Source organism: Patella vulgata, chromosome 1 (genome assembly GCF_932274485.2).
Source record: "Patella vulgata chromosome 1, xgPatVulg1.2, whole genome shotgun sequence".
In the NCBI taxonomy this organism is placed as follows: Eukaryota; Metazoa; Mollusca; class Gastropoda; family Patellidae; genus Patella; species Patella vulgata.
The window spans coordinates 16,807,670-16,824,112 of NC_065879.2; the positions used below are offsets into that span (position 1 = coordinate 16,807,670).

General features: G+C 33.1%; 1 protein-coding gene across 2 annotated transcripts in view; it reads left to right on the forward strand.

The window, feature by feature from the left end:
* The window catches only part of LOC126819472 (serine/threonine-protein phosphatase 1 regulatory subunit 10), a 28,860-nt gene that overhangs the window by 6,220 nt on the left and 6,197 nt on the right, over nt 1-16,443 (forward strand). The window contains exons 2-15 of one of the 2 annotated variants that reach the window (XM_050547531.2): nt 5,955-6,013; nt 7,706-7,810; nt 9,792-9,889; nt 10,329-10,415; nt 10,883-11,067; nt 11,511-11,585; nt 11,884-12,117; nt 12,647-12,728; nt 13,154-13,320; nt 13,637-13,881; nt 14,386-14,572; nt 15,040-15,195; nt 15,437-15,501; nt 16,275-16,328. In XM_050547531.2, the coding sequence (XP_050403488.1) occupies nt 6,011-6,013; nt 7,706-7,810; nt 9,792-9,889; nt 10,329-10,415; nt 10,883-11,067; nt 11,511-11,585; nt 11,884-12,117; nt 12,647-12,728; nt 13,154-13,320; nt 13,637-13,881; nt 14,386-14,572; nt 15,040-15,195; nt 15,437-15,501; nt 16,275-16,328 (1,743 nt within the window). In that variant the 5' untranslated portion in view covers nt 5,955-6,010. The remainder of the gene's footprint in view (nt 1-5,954; nt 6,014-7,705; nt 7,811-9,791; nt 9,890-10,328; nt 10,416-10,882; nt 11,068-11,510; nt 11,586-11,883; nt 12,118-12,646; nt 12,729-13,153; nt 13,321-13,636; nt 13,882-14,385; nt 14,573-15,039; nt 15,196-15,436; nt 15,502-16,274; nt 16,329-16,443) is intronic. The other variant, XM_050547543.2, reaches the window with a different exon arrangement.

The following is a 16,443-nucleotide window of genomic DNA, read 5'->3' on the forward strand; positions in this document are numbered from 1 at the left end:
CTAGAGAGTTAATTATGGGCTTGGCATGTGACTAAATGTCTAATCGGTGATTTATATAACATTTGAGGCCATACGAAAGATCTCTTTTCAGCAGATTTAGCGCTTACATAATGCATCTTTAAGATAGGAACAAAACTGAACTTAGATGATCAAACATCTTCAATAGAAGGCTTGATCTCGCTTTATCTCCGTAAATCCTATGAAGCGCTTCACATAATACCCGCATATTTCGTCACCAATTTCGATTGGCTACTGACCCTGCTGGGGACCTCTCGGATTTCTTAATAGAAAATACCGCGAATACCAAGTCCCATGCTTTCCAGCTAAAATGTCTACTTATGATAATCGAGTTGCAAAGTCCAAGATTCGTTCAATGTCAAGGTTTCCGTGGAAGTCGCCATAGTTGATTTGAGTGTGTCACGACCTCTGATATGACGCTATTGTTCGCATGTCTGTAGTAAAGGGTGCTAACCTACCTATAAGTTTGAGAATTGCCGTACAAACTAATCGAGCAATGGCTAGATGTCTTAAAAGTTGCAGTGGTTGCTTCAGGAACATGATTATCAAAGAAATAGGGCGAATAGCATGATGTTATGACATAATACATTGAAAATCTGTATGGAAGATTCCCTTAAAATTGGAAATACTTAATTTGTACAAAAAATTCTACCTCTTGCAGTCAGAAAAAAGAGGTTTTATGTCCACTGGGCACAAACTATGTCATTTGGGGACTAAAATGGTACGATTATTTCAATAATTGGCTTGTGCAGAGGGAATACCGTCGAACAATAGGAATTTACTATAAGTTAATCTCAAATCGTTGAGACAATAATCTCCATCCTATTCAATAATATATCCTATGGATTTACTCAATTTCTGACTAAAAACTAAAATGTTATTTGAGAACACAATGTGAAATAGTAATGGGTCAAATTAGAGGAGTTAACAAATTGGTAGCTAATTGCAAGTAAAATTCTTTTTCGATGATGTCCTTTAAAAAAAACTTTGATAATTCTAACTTTTTTTCTGTCTTTTATTAGGATAACTGAGAGATTGAATTTTTCTGGTAATAGCACATTCTGTGGGGAAGTCAATATGTCTCCACAAACTTACCTCATTTTGTTGCCCTGTCAGACATGCAATAATCGAGCAGTGAGGAAATGGACTGTCAACCAGAATCTCCCAGATTAGGATTCCTGTGTGGGCAGGGAAAAATCTGAGAAGTTTTAAAGTCCCCAAAGTGCTAGAGATGTTTGTTTGCATAATACAATATAAGGAGTTTGGGTGCTCATAAAAAAAATACTTGATGGTTGAAATTTGATGAAGACTGCCATGGCAAAATTCTCCTCTCTGGCATTTTTTTGTTTTGATAATATAAATATTTTTTTTTTTCAGTTTTATTAATTTGATTTTCATTGGATAGATGAACTTAATTAACCTGTCATCGATTGAAATAGAGAATTTAATTTTTCAGCATGGATTATTAGTGTTTAATTATTGTGTGAAATTGAACATTTTAAATTGTGTTTTAATTATATAGATAGAACTTGCTTCGAAATTTTATACCCTTAGCTTTTTCATAATTCAGAACAATTATTAGAGGTTTAATTTTGTGCTTTGCTTTTCAGATGAACCATAATGTGAGGACAGAATTTTACGATTGTGATTGACTTTTGACTAGAATAATACAGAAATAAAGTCTTATTACCATCAAGAATATAATGTGGCTCAAAAAAATAAATAGTGTATAGCATGCACTAGGGTGTTTGAACAATCATAAAGCCACAAGACTTTCACATTTATAGCAAAACACTCACCCACACATCAGTATTATTAACTTTAATAAACCTGTGCAATAAACAGGTACAGAATATATTAATCTGTGTCTAATCTGCCTTTAACTTAAGTATATCCATTTGCTCTGCTATAAAAACATAAAGGGTTAGTTTAATGTCAATAATTTCACATATTATTAGATTCACTTATTCCATGTGTTTAAAATTAACATTCAATATTTTATTCAAGTCTTTGGAGAGTGAGGAATATCTTGCAGACTACAGTATAGTCAAGTTGAATCGCGAAAAGGAGTATTGGTCCAACATGAAGTATTTACAAAAATGTGATCGCTTGAAAATTTGAAAATTCGACATCCTATGCAGAATGGGAGTCGCCTATAATTACGCTAAAATCTTTTGATGGTCATCTTTCCAATTTAATTGAATCCGTTATCTTTTAATTTTGTTTTCTTAATTAAATGTTAATCAATTTGAATACATTTTAGCGTGGATTAAGTTGAAGATTGACCAAAAATGCAATCACAAATTCAAATAAATCTTTTAAGATGAAGAATTTTAATATGGGCAAAATTTTGATTTTATATTGCACTTGTATCCTTTCATTGAAACTATCAGAAATTATGTTAAAATTTTAACCCGTAGAATTATATATTATAAAAAATATTTGTACAAACTTCTTCTCACTAGCAGAGTTGAGGGTGTATTGAGTTTAAAGGTAGATGGAATATAAACAGATGTGAACACTGAGAATAAAATTAAAGCAATAAAATAGGGATGATAAAGATGAATGGCATGTGTAGGATAATGTCTGAAGGGATTTGACAATAGGCAAGCTAAAATATTTGATGCATTAAATAATTGGAAATTTTCAAACCTGTGTTGCAAAAGTTATGTTGACTTTGAATAAATTAAGTTAAATTTCAAAAACAAATTAAAATGGACTGTCACCTAAATTAAGAATCTTACAAAATGCAGTTAAAATATTTGAATTAAAAAATGGTGCATTAAAAGTTTGTATCATTCTTATTGCCAAACAAGAAAAATGCTAAAAGTTATTTTAATCATGAAAGTTATTTTTGGACATTCAGATTCAAAAACATGCGGTTGATTACACTAATTTTAAAAAAGTAATGCATTTACAATTCTGTTTGGTTTAGTTGATGAAATAGTTTATAGTTCAACGGATAGTAAAATAATCCACAGAAGAAAGGCTAGTTTCTAATAGACATCCCATTAAAATAAAAAAAAAGGGTAACAACCAAAAGATTCTATTTTATTGTCAAGACTTGTAATTTTACTCTGATTCGGCACAATCAACTCAAAACTTCTCTAAAGAATGGGTTGGCTTGTATGGAAAATATATGTATCTTGGATATATGAACTTGGCGGTTTAAAGGGACTAAACCTCCAACTTAGTATTATCCATATTATTCAAAACACGAACTAGAATACAATTTTTGTCCATTTCAATCACCATGGATGATGTTAGCTTGCTGTGAAAATATGAGATCCTAATTAATATCTAACGTTTAAGACAAATGACCATTTTAAAATCGGTACACAACTCGTGCATTGTACTCTATGGTTTTGAGTGCCTTTTGTAATTTACAAGACAATGCGGAATTAATTAAAAATGGCTGACACAAAATCAACAATTTTTTTTTTTTTTTTTTTTTAAAAACGTGTAGAATGGACTAAGTAGGCACAAACTATTGCCATTCAATTTGGACCTTTTTCAACAAAAATAATTGATTAGAGGTCGGGTGTTCGATCCCTGCATTGGCCGAGTAATTTCAACCAGATTTTCCGCCGTGGTTCCCCCTTGTCAGTTATGCAGGACGGAGGGCCTGACAAGGACAGCTGTCTAGTCGTTCGGATGGGACGAAAAACTGAGGTCCTGTGTACACATTGGCGTGCTCGTGAAAGATCCTTTGACAGTTGGAATTCAATATAAGAGGAGGCAAAATTTCCCTCATAGCACACTGTATGACGTATGCCCGTCTTCATTAGCCCAGTTCGGAGCAGAACAGTATGACGTTAAACCCCATTTCATTTCATTTCCGCTTTTAGACCTGTCATTTATTTGAATTTTCCAAAGAATAGAGCTATACGCCCTTTTAAAATCAATAGGTACAATATAAATAATGTAATTGATAACCATAACTTAAAACTCAACTAAAAATATGTTGCCTTGTAAGTTGTATAGAAATTATTTACCTCAGAAATTGTGATGGCGACATAAAATCAATAGGAAATGTTATAAACCATTTGGAATTGACTGATTTTAATCATTTTTTAACCAATGCTGTCATAATCTTTATGTTTAACTTTTATAAAGATGTGTTAGCCCTTTAATTAAATAGAGATAAAAGAAAGAAAAAAGTAAATCATTTTAGGAGAATTTTCTTAAAATGTATGTTTTGTTGTCTGGCAACCTATCTTGAAGTGACAGTCCTATAAACTTATATTGTCAAACTTTTAGATAAAGCATTGAGCTAAACTTTAAAGGTGCATTATATAAGATTAAGATAAAGAGTGGGTCATATTTGCTATAATAGTACAAAAATCTAAAATGTAATATGAATAAATTGAAAATTTCATTCAAATTACTTTATTCTGAGTAAAGTTATAATTTTTAGAAGTTTTGACAAAGTCTTTATTGTCAAGTAATATTGCTACAATGGTAAACAAAGTCTTGATGATCCATTTTAACATTACATTATTAAATGACGAAAGTGTTGTAATCCATTCAATATCATGACCATCTAGTGGTCTTTAGAGTTGATTATGGGCGTGTTTTGTGAATAAATGCCCAATTAATTTATATAACACTTGAAGCCAGAAAAAATACCTGTGATAGGCAGATTTAACTCTTACATAATGCATCTTTAATAGGTTACCAAATAATACAAAAAAGTCAAACCAAACATGTCTCTTTAAATGAATGTCATCCATAAAATTCCTGGTAATAATAAAATTGCTGACTCATCATTTAGTCAAAATGGTATGAATTTAAAATGAGAACTGAACTCCTAAAATATGAATAAATTAAAACTACAATATAGATAAACATAATATAAAGTCATAAAAAAATCTAGTTTAATGACCAGGGTAGTCAGATGAGGGAGAATAATCTATTAATTAACCCAAGTAGATGCGACACATATCAAGAGAGATCATAATTGCAACATGACAAAATTAGTTTAATTGTGGATGAGACGAAAATCAAAAAAATGCACACGACTAACTCCAAAAATAAACAAGACATCACAAAGGAAACTTACACATGATTTGATCTGCTGAAGCAAATTTTCACTTCACATATCCTCCCTTTGTTTATCAAATTTACATGGTGCAGTACCTGTGACTGACATTGTAGACTATCACTATCTTTTGTTCTTTCTGGCTGGGTAGCCTGGAGGTCCCATGTTCGATCCCATTGTTGGCGGAAATAGTTCATCTTGATTTTCCGACATGGTTCCTCCTTGTCAGTGGTGCAGGACGGAGGACATGGCAAGGGACGATGTATAGTTGTACGGATGAGACTAAAAACTAAAGTCCTGTGTACACATTTCCCCTCATGGCACACTGTATATTGTGTGCCCATTTTCATTAGCCCAGTCGGAGCAGAACAGTTGGACATTAAACCTCATTTCATTTTATTTCTTTCTGGCTGATTGTTGATGAGTCTAGATGATCAGATTTGACATTATAATGTGCGTCTCAAGCTGATAAAAGTACAACAGTGGGCTCAGCTCTTCCAAACGATACAGCTGCAAGTTGATGAAATAATATCGGATGCTCCATTGCGTTTGCAAAAATGAAATGCTGGATTTATCCTACCAATCGGACAAAAATATATAATGCACTGATTGTGCTCACTTTAACAAAATACTATTAATTGATATACATTGATCATTAAATCAATACGATTATGAGTAAATGTTTTTGTACTGGCCATGTCTGTGCCCATAGATAGTACTGAAAAGCTTAGGTCTAATGCAATTTTAATGGGACTTTCCATGTAACCGACTGAAACTTCATGGAAAATGGCTCTTAATGTTTGACTTTCCAGCCGTTAATTAATTTTGTTTAAATATTGTTTGTTGTGTGCTTCATATCTATGTTGTTTCATTTGGATTTATTTTATTGTTTCAGGTATGGAAAGTGGTGTGTTCGAGAAACTGTCGACTTGAAATGTTCTCTAGTTAGAAATGGTATAAAACTTAATTTATTGATTGAAATTAAAATTAAATAATAAAAAAAAGAAATAAAACGCATTTATAAACAGTCAAACTGTCATATCACATTAACATTAGACAAAAATACACTTTTATAGAAAATGAATAAAAAGCATTTCTCCCATAACATTAAACAACACAATTGTCCCGTACTATAAAATATTGATATCATTGGACTAAAACTTTTCAGACTGATCGTGAGACCTCTTTGAGCATTTTCCAATAAATTGGCAGTGGTGGCCCTCCCCAATCTTTAGACAGATTAATCTTCTATAGTACCAATTGTGTGTCCTGCAAAATCAAATAGCCTTGTGTGAAACTTTGGCATTGCCTTGTATTTGAACATAGGATTCTTGAATAAAATGGATCCACCATAATATACCGTAAAAAAAATAGTACATGTTAAGTTCTCTGTGGAATCCATTCCGGATCCATTCTAGATCTCTGAAAAAGTTATAACATCTACAGCTAATAGAGCAACACACTTGACTGTTTACATGGTTTCTGATCAATGTGTTCTGATCAAATAATGCACTACCATCCTTACATAAATGGACAGTGAACCCTCAATTGCCTGTGGTTCGATTCCATATTTACAGATCCACCAAGTCTGGAAATAAGGTACCTGTCACAGATATTGTCAGACACAAATTCAGCCTTCATCAGCCACTATCCCCTCGTTGTGCTAGGAGACAGAGTTGTTTTCAGATATCCTTTTGTTACATACATATCCCACATAACATTAAAAATACCAGGCATGTTTTCATTAGTGTTGGATGTAAATGAAATGGGTTTACCGTCCTACTGTTCTACTGGGTTATGCAGTGTGCAATGAGGGAATTTTGCCCAGGCAGCGGCACTACGGCCAACCCTTATTTCGAATATTAACTGTCAAGGGTTCTTTTATGTACATGCCAATGTGTATACAGGACCTTGTTTTTTGTCCCATCCGTATGATTATACAGTGTTCTTCGCTAGGCTCTTCATCCTACATCATTGACAAGGAGGAACCACGCCGGAAAATCACAAACTTTCTCGGTCAACTCTGAGATCGAACAAGGGACCTCCAGGTTAGAGAGCCAACGTCCGACCCACTGGGCCACCATGGCTCCCAATTACAAAACATGTTATCGCGTAGGATGTACATAATACAACTGCATTCTTTACTATGACAACTAAGTCCACATGTAACTCATTACTATTCATATACAAAGATCATGAATATTCATGTTAACACTGGACATTTTGACTGTTACATCTAAAATTATTTCTTGAATTGAATAGATAACAATACAGGCTTACATACCACTGCCTTGGTTTTAACCAGCCACACGACTATGAACATCGGAGGTTTTACTTTACAGTTTTAAGTATTTTGTATAGTTTGGCGTATTCGTAAGAAATTTTTTCGAAAGATATGACAATATTTAACATTACCATAATTTGTTAAATTGCTTTGATTTTTTGGGTGTTTGTACACTTAAAAACTGTCAATTTAACTGTATTTATTGTGTTTTTAAGATTAAATTCTTTCAAATTCTATGACATGTATATTGACTGACAAGTATATTCTCTAGCTGGTCATTTTCACTATAAGTCAGTCAAGACTTGTAAATATGGCTGAAACGAGAGCCCAGATTGACATGTGTATACATCTGTTTAATATAGGTTGAAAGAAAACTGATGCGTCCAAAACGTAAGATGACAAATTCAAATTCTAATACCATGTTTAAAACGGTCGTTATCCCTAAAGTTGTCGGGGATAGAGTTTTGGTAGGTTTTCAATATTAGTTTGAATATTTTTTTTTTTTTTTGCAATTTAACCCGTTTGTTGCGTTTCTTGCACCTTTCATCACCCACATTATTGATTCATCCTTTTCTTTTTTAGCTCTCTAAACCTTAACATATTTAATCATTATTTTTTGATAAAAAAATGATCCTTCTGGTGTCCCAAATCTTTACCAAGTAGAATCCTGAAGATGTAGACTTAGAAAAGTATGACATCAAATTTCAGTTCAGTTCAACCCAACTATTATTTTGCCCTACTTGTACAGAGAGAGTAAAATAATTGAGGGTTGGGTGAAATGGACTGAATTTTTTAACAAATCATCTAGGAATTCTTCATTCCCCTTCGTCCCTCAATGGATCCTGAAGGCTTATCCAATCAATGACTTCCTTGATAGGCATTTAGAAATTGAACCTATTAACACAGGGTACAATATTATGGATATACAATTATTAAAAATATTAGGGTACTCATAGTCATATGCTCTTGATTCCGGGAGGGGGGGGGGGGTGTTGGTGGTTAAATGTGTGTGCATGAAATCAGAAGACCTGTCATTGAGTCAAGTGGTGTGGTTTCAATTCCCCTCTTGTACATGACAAGGAATAAGATTTCCTGTGATTTTTCTCCCGGTTCTCCGGTTTCCTTCCACTGCTCATGTCTGCTATGCGCAAGTGAATTATTGAAATAAAATTGAACCACAAGTCAAGTATTATTCTTGTTGAAACTTTGCACAATAATAGCCCAGTAATTGTGTGCCCATTCAATTGTACCTTGTGTTATTCAATTATTGTCTTGTGGGATTTTCAAGGTGTAACTATTACTGGTAATGGGGCTGACATGTTATATTAATACCCATGGACCAGTTATTTAATGAGAAAATAATCACTTGGTATTAATTATGCACATTTGTTGTCGGTTTTACTAACACACTCCAATGTGTAATGTAACCATCTTGCTTAGAAACATTATTTTTCACAGAAAATCAATCTTGGTTTGCCATCTTTAAGGACACTAAGAAGGCAGAATAAAGATTTTAAGACCATAAGACCATACATGATAAAATGTACTTTAAAATAAACACATTCATTTATACTTTGTTTAAGATTTATCTCTTTTTTGACATCATCTTAACTATGCTGCTAACACTTAGAGGTTGTTGTATGAATAAATGCACAATTCTATATTTTTATTAATGAGGAGTTTATAAAGTGATGATGTGTATTTTCCGTACAATATACTGCTTTTCATTGCTTACTATTTAAAGATACATTGTGTAAGAGCTACTTCTGTCTATTGCTGGTCTTTATTTTAGCTTCAAATGTTATATAAACTATCATTTAGACATTTATTCACAAGACATGCCTATAATCAACTCTTTAGATTATCGGATGGCGGAGATTTAAATAGATTGAAACAGGGTCGCCATTTAATGATATTATTTAAAAATAGTGAATCAAGGGTTGGTCTTGATTAACAAGTACCTTTGCTACGATAATAAGCCATCTATGCCACATCTTGTGATAACAGTGATCATATCGCTCAGAATAAAGTAATTTGAATGAAATTTTCAATACATGTATATTCATTTGACATTATCTATTTTTGAACTATTATTAATATTACAGCAAGAAGGACCAGCTCTTTATCGAAATCTTACATAATGTATCTTTAATTAAGATTAAGAAAACAAAGTAAAAATAACAACTGTAGATATCTCCCAGCTTGTATTCAATTGGATTAAAAAGAGGCCCAACAAAGGATTTTACCTCACCTCATGAAGAAGATGCTGAATGTTGAGGTCTTTTAATCCATCATATCTTTGGAAATACTGAAAAGAATTGTACACTTTTTGGACTGATTTTCCTTTTAGAGTCTCAACTTTCACAATATGGTATAGGATTCAAAATTGATCAAATGATCAGATTAGTTTTAATTGAATTTTAACCATTTTGTGTTGATATATTTCAGGCACCAATAGATGCCCAACAGTTATTAAATGCCCTGGCCCCGTTACTAGCATCAGATGGTAGTATCAAGGGACCAGTGGAAGCCTCTCGCATCAGTAGGTGAGTACAAATATACTACTTCCATCAATTATTTAAAATTTTGTCTTTAGAAATTGATTTATTTATGAGCCATGAAGATTCGGATGGGTACCTGTTGGCGCCACATGCACGTATCCAACTCTGTTTATTCTGATACATAAGGCAGCCGCGGTGGCTCAGTGAGTAAGATGCTGGTTCACTAACCTGGAGGCCCCATGTTCGTTCTCTGTGTTGGGTGAGAAAGTTGTTCCCCCTTATCAGTGTTGCAGGACAGGGGGCCGGTAAGATACAATGTACAGTCCTTCGGAGGTGACGAAAAACCGAGGTTCCGTGTCCGAGCAAAATTACCCTCATAACACACAGCACTATGAATGTTTATCTTCATTATCCCAGTCAGTGCAGAAAATATGACATTAATTAAACCCCATTTTAATTTCATTCTGTATATTTGTTATTTCAGTTTGATGAAAGATGCATACAAAATGGTGAGCAAGTGTGTATATTTAAATATACTAAAAATAACCAGCGACCCACAGACATTAGAAAAGTAAGTTTTAGTAAATAATTTAATGTTTATTCAGTTAGTCATCATTAATCAGCCTTGCAACATACTAATTGTTGAATAATCTAGAAATTGTAACAGTTTATGTTCTTATACTTAGAATATTCTTGAATAACAGCCATTTTGGTAACTTGCGAAATTAAAGAATTAAACTTTTCATACATATCTAAGAAATTTGGAGGTTGGTAAGAGTCAGTACATTTGTAGATGACCATAATATAATATAGTATGTTTTATCCCTATACAAAGACTGTATGCGTTTATAAATTAAATATCAAATTGCTACTTGTAAATGACCATAATGCATTGACTTGACGTGGTATTGTTTTATATTAAGAATTAAGTACCAAATTGCAACATGTAAATGACCATAAAATAGCATGTTTAACGCCATGCAAAGGCTGACTGGATGTGCTATGTTAATTGTAAAATGTGTTTTTGATCTGTTGTAGGTTTATAGCAGTGGGAGGATGGGAAACCCTAAACGACTGGTTACAGGAATGCAAGGTTCCAGAATATAACGGATTTCTTATAGAAGTTTTAAAAGTATATAAAGAATTACCTGTTACCATAGATTTATTGAAGAAAAATAATGCTGCTAAAACAATCAAACAATTAGCTAAATCAGATGTTGATAGTAAGTCGAGAACCAAATATTTCAAAATACAACCCACTCCCCCACCTTGACCCCCCAACTCCCACCCTAAATTACACCCCCAACCCCCCACAAATCTCAAAGTGATGGCTCATTAGCCTGGAGTTGTTGGATTTTCCGGCATTGTTTCCCCTTGTCAGTTGTGCAGGACGGGGAGGGCCTGGCAAGAAACAGTGTCTAGTTATTCGGATTTCAAAATTCTGAATCACAATGTTCATGTGTCTTGAGAAATTTTAAATTATCTTTCTCAGTCATTCCCTATTTTAATGTCTTTCCTTAATTTAATTGTCTTTTCTACCCTCAATCCAGATTTTGATTTTATTAATTATCTTTTCCGCTGTCAATTATTATTTTGATTTTAATTATCTTTTTCACTATGATTCAGTATTGTTTTGTTAAGGTAAATGATTATTCTTGTATTGTAGATATTAAGATATTATCAAGTCATATTATTGACAGTTGGATGAAAACAGTTAGAGAAGGCAAGGCTGAAGATGGAGGTAAATAATTAATTCTAATCTTTATATTTTGATCACACAAAGAATTGTCCTTATTTGAAATACCTGTCTTCATTAGCCCGGTCAGTACAGAGAAGTAGGATGTTTTGAAATGCTAGGAGACAGAATAATCAAGACTACTACATACCCCTTCACGCAAGCGAATTATTGAAATAAAATTGAACCGTGTGTTCGTAGTTTATGTCAGGTGGATGTTAAACTCCATCTCTCTCTCTCTCTCATACTGACACTGGTGAGGGTCATAATACTTAATGATATTTTATTTTATTTTATTTTTCAGAGAAAAAGAAAGATAAAAAGAGAAAGAAAGAACATTCCAGTAGTAAAGATAAAGATAAAAAGGATTCTACAAATAGTGACTCAAATTCCAATCATAAACATGAACATTCTAGTAAACATGAACATTCTAGCAAACATGAACATTCTAGTAAACATAGACATAATAGTAGTGAGGAAAAAACATCCAAAAAACCTAAAACTGTGAAAACATTAGCTAGTAAATTTAGATCTACAGGTGAGTCATCTTTTCTTGTTTATAGATGCATGATGTAAGATTTAGATAAAGAGCTGGCTGTTCTTGCTATAATAATTCAAAAATAAATAAATGAACATATTGAAAATTGCAGTCAAATTACTAATTTCTGAACGAAATTATAAGGTTTTGAGGTGTTCACTATATAGATATAATCTCCATTGTCAAGTACCATTGTTATGTTAATAAACGAAGTCTTGATTATCTGTCTATATTAAATAGTGATCATGTTTCAATCCATCATACTAATCTCACACGTTTATTTTTTAATCTTTTTTTTTTTAAAGACGAGTTGTCTACTGATAAAAAATTGTCTTAAACTGTTACAGAAAGTCTGCAATTCAACAGTCTAATGTATAACTAAAACAAGCCAACATCACCTGAACAATTCGAGTACATTTTATCATTTAAACTTTCAAAAGTTAGATACTGTGTGAAATGGCTGATTGGAAGATCCCCTGACATTTTTGTAGAATTATTTAATCGTATTGTATGTTTTGTTTATTCATAGGGTTAGAAGATCAAACAATTGTTCCTGTTAAAAAGAAAACAATTGGTGATATTAGACCATTCCCTGTTTTACCTAAAAGACCGTAAGTTTTAATTTTGGTCCCAAGTTCACAAAGTATTCTCAGACTTGAATTAAGAATTTAATCAAAACTGTTTCTAATTTTAACTACAATATAGCCCCTTATAAAACTTTTGTTGTTTTAATGTATCAAATACATCAATAAGAAACTGCAAATTTTTGTGTTTCTGGATCAAAGATATTTCTCATAAACAATGATTGAAAGTTGAGTAAATTATGTCTGAGAATGTTAGCCAATCAAAAGAAGTCTTGTCTATGATAGCACCCTTGGTGGAAGTGGATGTAAAACTCCAGGAACGAACGAACCAATCAAAAGATTGCATTCTAATGTTTTAGTTTAAGCGTTCGAGAATAATGTCCCAGATCTTCATTTGCATGCAGGCATTAAGAAATATTTTATCATATTTTAATTTCGTGTTATTTTGACAGGGTTAATAGTGAAGAACCGGTTGAGAAGAAGCCTCGTTTAACGTTAACTATACCAGTACCTCCATCTTTATCCACAACGACAACTCAGCCTACATCAACTAGTCCTGTAAATACATCACCTCCAGAAGTTACACACGGAAAAATCAAAATAATTCCAGCTAAAAGACGTAAGTCGACATACATTTAAACATTCAGTGACTTATTGGAGAAAGTTTTTCGGGATTTTCTAGCGTGGTTTCCACTTCTCAGTTGTGCAGGACAAAGGGCCCAGCAAGTAATAGTGTCTAGTCATTTGGATAAAATGTATAATTGATTGGGACGTAAGTTTTGAACAGTGGTTAGAAAATTAGACTATTTTTACAAATTTCAAACAAAAATTTCATCTTAAACATATGTGAAAGAAATTAGGGCTAAATACGCAAGATTAAATGATACCCAATTTACAAAGTTCCGTGTTGATAAAACTATATTTTTCATTTTTAGTTCCCACCCATGAGATACACGAAGATTCCGGTTTTATGGATAGTATATCCAGGGCACCTCGTTACGGTCAGGTAAAGAAAAAGAAAAAATTAACATCTCCTGTATCAACATCAGCACCTACTACAACAGCATCTACTGGTCCTCCACAGTTACAACCAGCTATTCCAAATACCTCGCCTACATCTGCTACTAGTCCTATATCACCAACTGTTTCCATGGCTCAACGATTACCATCTGTTCCCTCAGTAAGTAGAAACAAAACAAAAAAACCATTAGATTAGATGACAGAGTAGTCCCCACATTAATCAGATTGTGGGTTTGGTGGCCGTATGTTTTAATGCATGTGTTTTAGATCACGAGGTGTGTCATTGATTCTAGCACTGTGGTTTCAATTCCCCACTTGTATGTGACAAGGAGTAGAGTTGACTGTTCTACCTCATGGGGTTTCTCCAGGCCCTACGGTTTCTTCCCACTGCTAAAGACCCTTACGTACAAGCAAATTATTTGAATGAAAATTGAACATGTTAGTCCCAAAATGACCTAGTTTGTGTCAATTTCCAAACGGAATATGATCTGATCTTGGATCTATATTGTATAAGTATAATTTTAATACAATTATGTTTTCTTTTGTGCTTGATAAAGATAAGAGGATACTTATTGAAACTTTGTGCATGTATATAATAAACCAGTGATTGTTCTGACATGTTGTCAATCTCTAAATGCCACTAAAGGTTTAATTTATTTTGTAGTTCTATAAAGATACGTTAGAAACTGTAGAAGAACCTGCTAGTCAAGAGATGAACGAGAGAAGTCCGTCACCCATAGAACTTAATCCTGTTAATCTACAGATGCCGTTACTATCTCCAGAACGTCCAGTCACACCAACAGATCAAGATTTGGATAATAAACCAGAACAAGATGGTGAAAATAAAGAGGGTAAGTTGATTAAAACTATGCAACAAAATATTCAATCATGGAAGGAATGACGTAGTTACTGCTAATTTTAATGCTTCTGTCAGACAAGCGTCAAGGGCACTGGACTTGTAACTGCAATATACGGTGGGTTGGAAAAACAAAACATTGGGATGTTTCAGTTGTCAAGGGTAACACCTGCAAGGGAAAATGTGCATAGTCTTGAGCATTTGATGGAAAAGCGTGGCCTTCTCCGAGCATACATTGGCATGCACATGAAAGATCCCTTGGCATTTAGAAATTAAAGAAGAGTAGGTGAAAATTACCCCACATTTCACACGTATCCATAGAAATATTTCCAACAACTAATGTGTTGTGTCCTTCAAATTAATATGATTCTCAAAATTAACTTTATGATTTTCTTTGTGAAAATTAAATTACAAAATTTTTAAATCTGGTATATATTTCTAAAATGAATATTACATTTACAGAACCTAAAGGTGATGGTGTTGACGATGATGGTGAACAGAAAGGATTATTGACAACGGGTCCAACCAAGAAAAAGAAACCAAAGAAAAAATTACGTTGGGCTGATGAAAATAGATTACGTCAATTCTTTTATTTTGAACTAGATGAAACAGAGAGAGGTAAATTTATTTACATTTCAGATCATCCGGTCTGTCATTGTGTGGTTTCGATTCCTGCTTGTACGTGAAAAGCAGTAATGATGCCTGCCTGTGTTCTCCGGTTTCCTCCAACTGCAAGCGGATTGTTGAAATAAAATTGTGTCGCGTGGACGTTAAACCACATTTTTCTCTACTTGGTTATAATAATAATTGGTTTAAAGTGAACTTATTAAATCTAATTTTATCAATTATTCTATTTCAGAAAATGTGAATAGACCCAAAGATTTCAATAGTTTAAAGAAAGCTGAGAGAATGATGGAAGGAAGGGTATGATTCTTTTATAACTTTATATCTCAAATACATTGAAACAAAATAGAAATTTTGTTAAAACTTTGGTGATAACTTTTAGCCCATGCCTATTAAAGATGAGTGAGGCAAATTGAAAAGGGCTCCATTGTTTCCTTGAGCATCTCTCATAAACAGCTTGATGTCTTTTGAAACTTTGTACACAAATCAACCTGTTAATAGTATAGTGGTTTGTTCCTATTGCTATTTAGTAATTTCTTGGATTTAGTAAGGTTTGTGTTTCCATGGAAACAAATTTGAGTTAGTGTTTCATATACAATTATTATTCTGGGATGCCTGACAACATGCACACTACTAGTATTTAGTTGATTTACAATAACACAGAGATTGTCTACCCCTGTACCTTCCAAAACATGTCATAGGGCATGGGATGTTGATCACAGAGTTCTGTCTTCTGGTTATTGTTTGTAATGTGGTCTTCCTACACTTAAGATTGTATACCATCCAAAACATGTCCAATTGTGTAGGATGTTGATCACCAAGTTCTGTCTTCTGTTTTTTTTGTTTTTATATTGTGTAGAGAGATTGTATATCCTTCCACCTCAAACATGTCTAATTGCATAGGATGTTGATTCATGAGTTCTTTCCCACTCATTCATTTCAATATTTCAATAATGTACGATTGGCATATTGCCCGTACCAGTATTCGAAATAATGGTATGCCAACATCCAAGGATTAAGTCACACTTGTATTTTATTGATGTATATAGTATATGATTTTATTGTTGTTTCAGGCAATGGATAATGCTAGAAGAGTAAGTCATGATAATCAACAAGAAACAGTGCCGGTAATTAACACTATTTAATTTAAAAACATTTAATTGTTTTTATTAAACTCTTCAAAACATTTAATTCTTCTTATTAAACCCGTCAAAACATTTAATTCTTCTTATTAAACCCGTC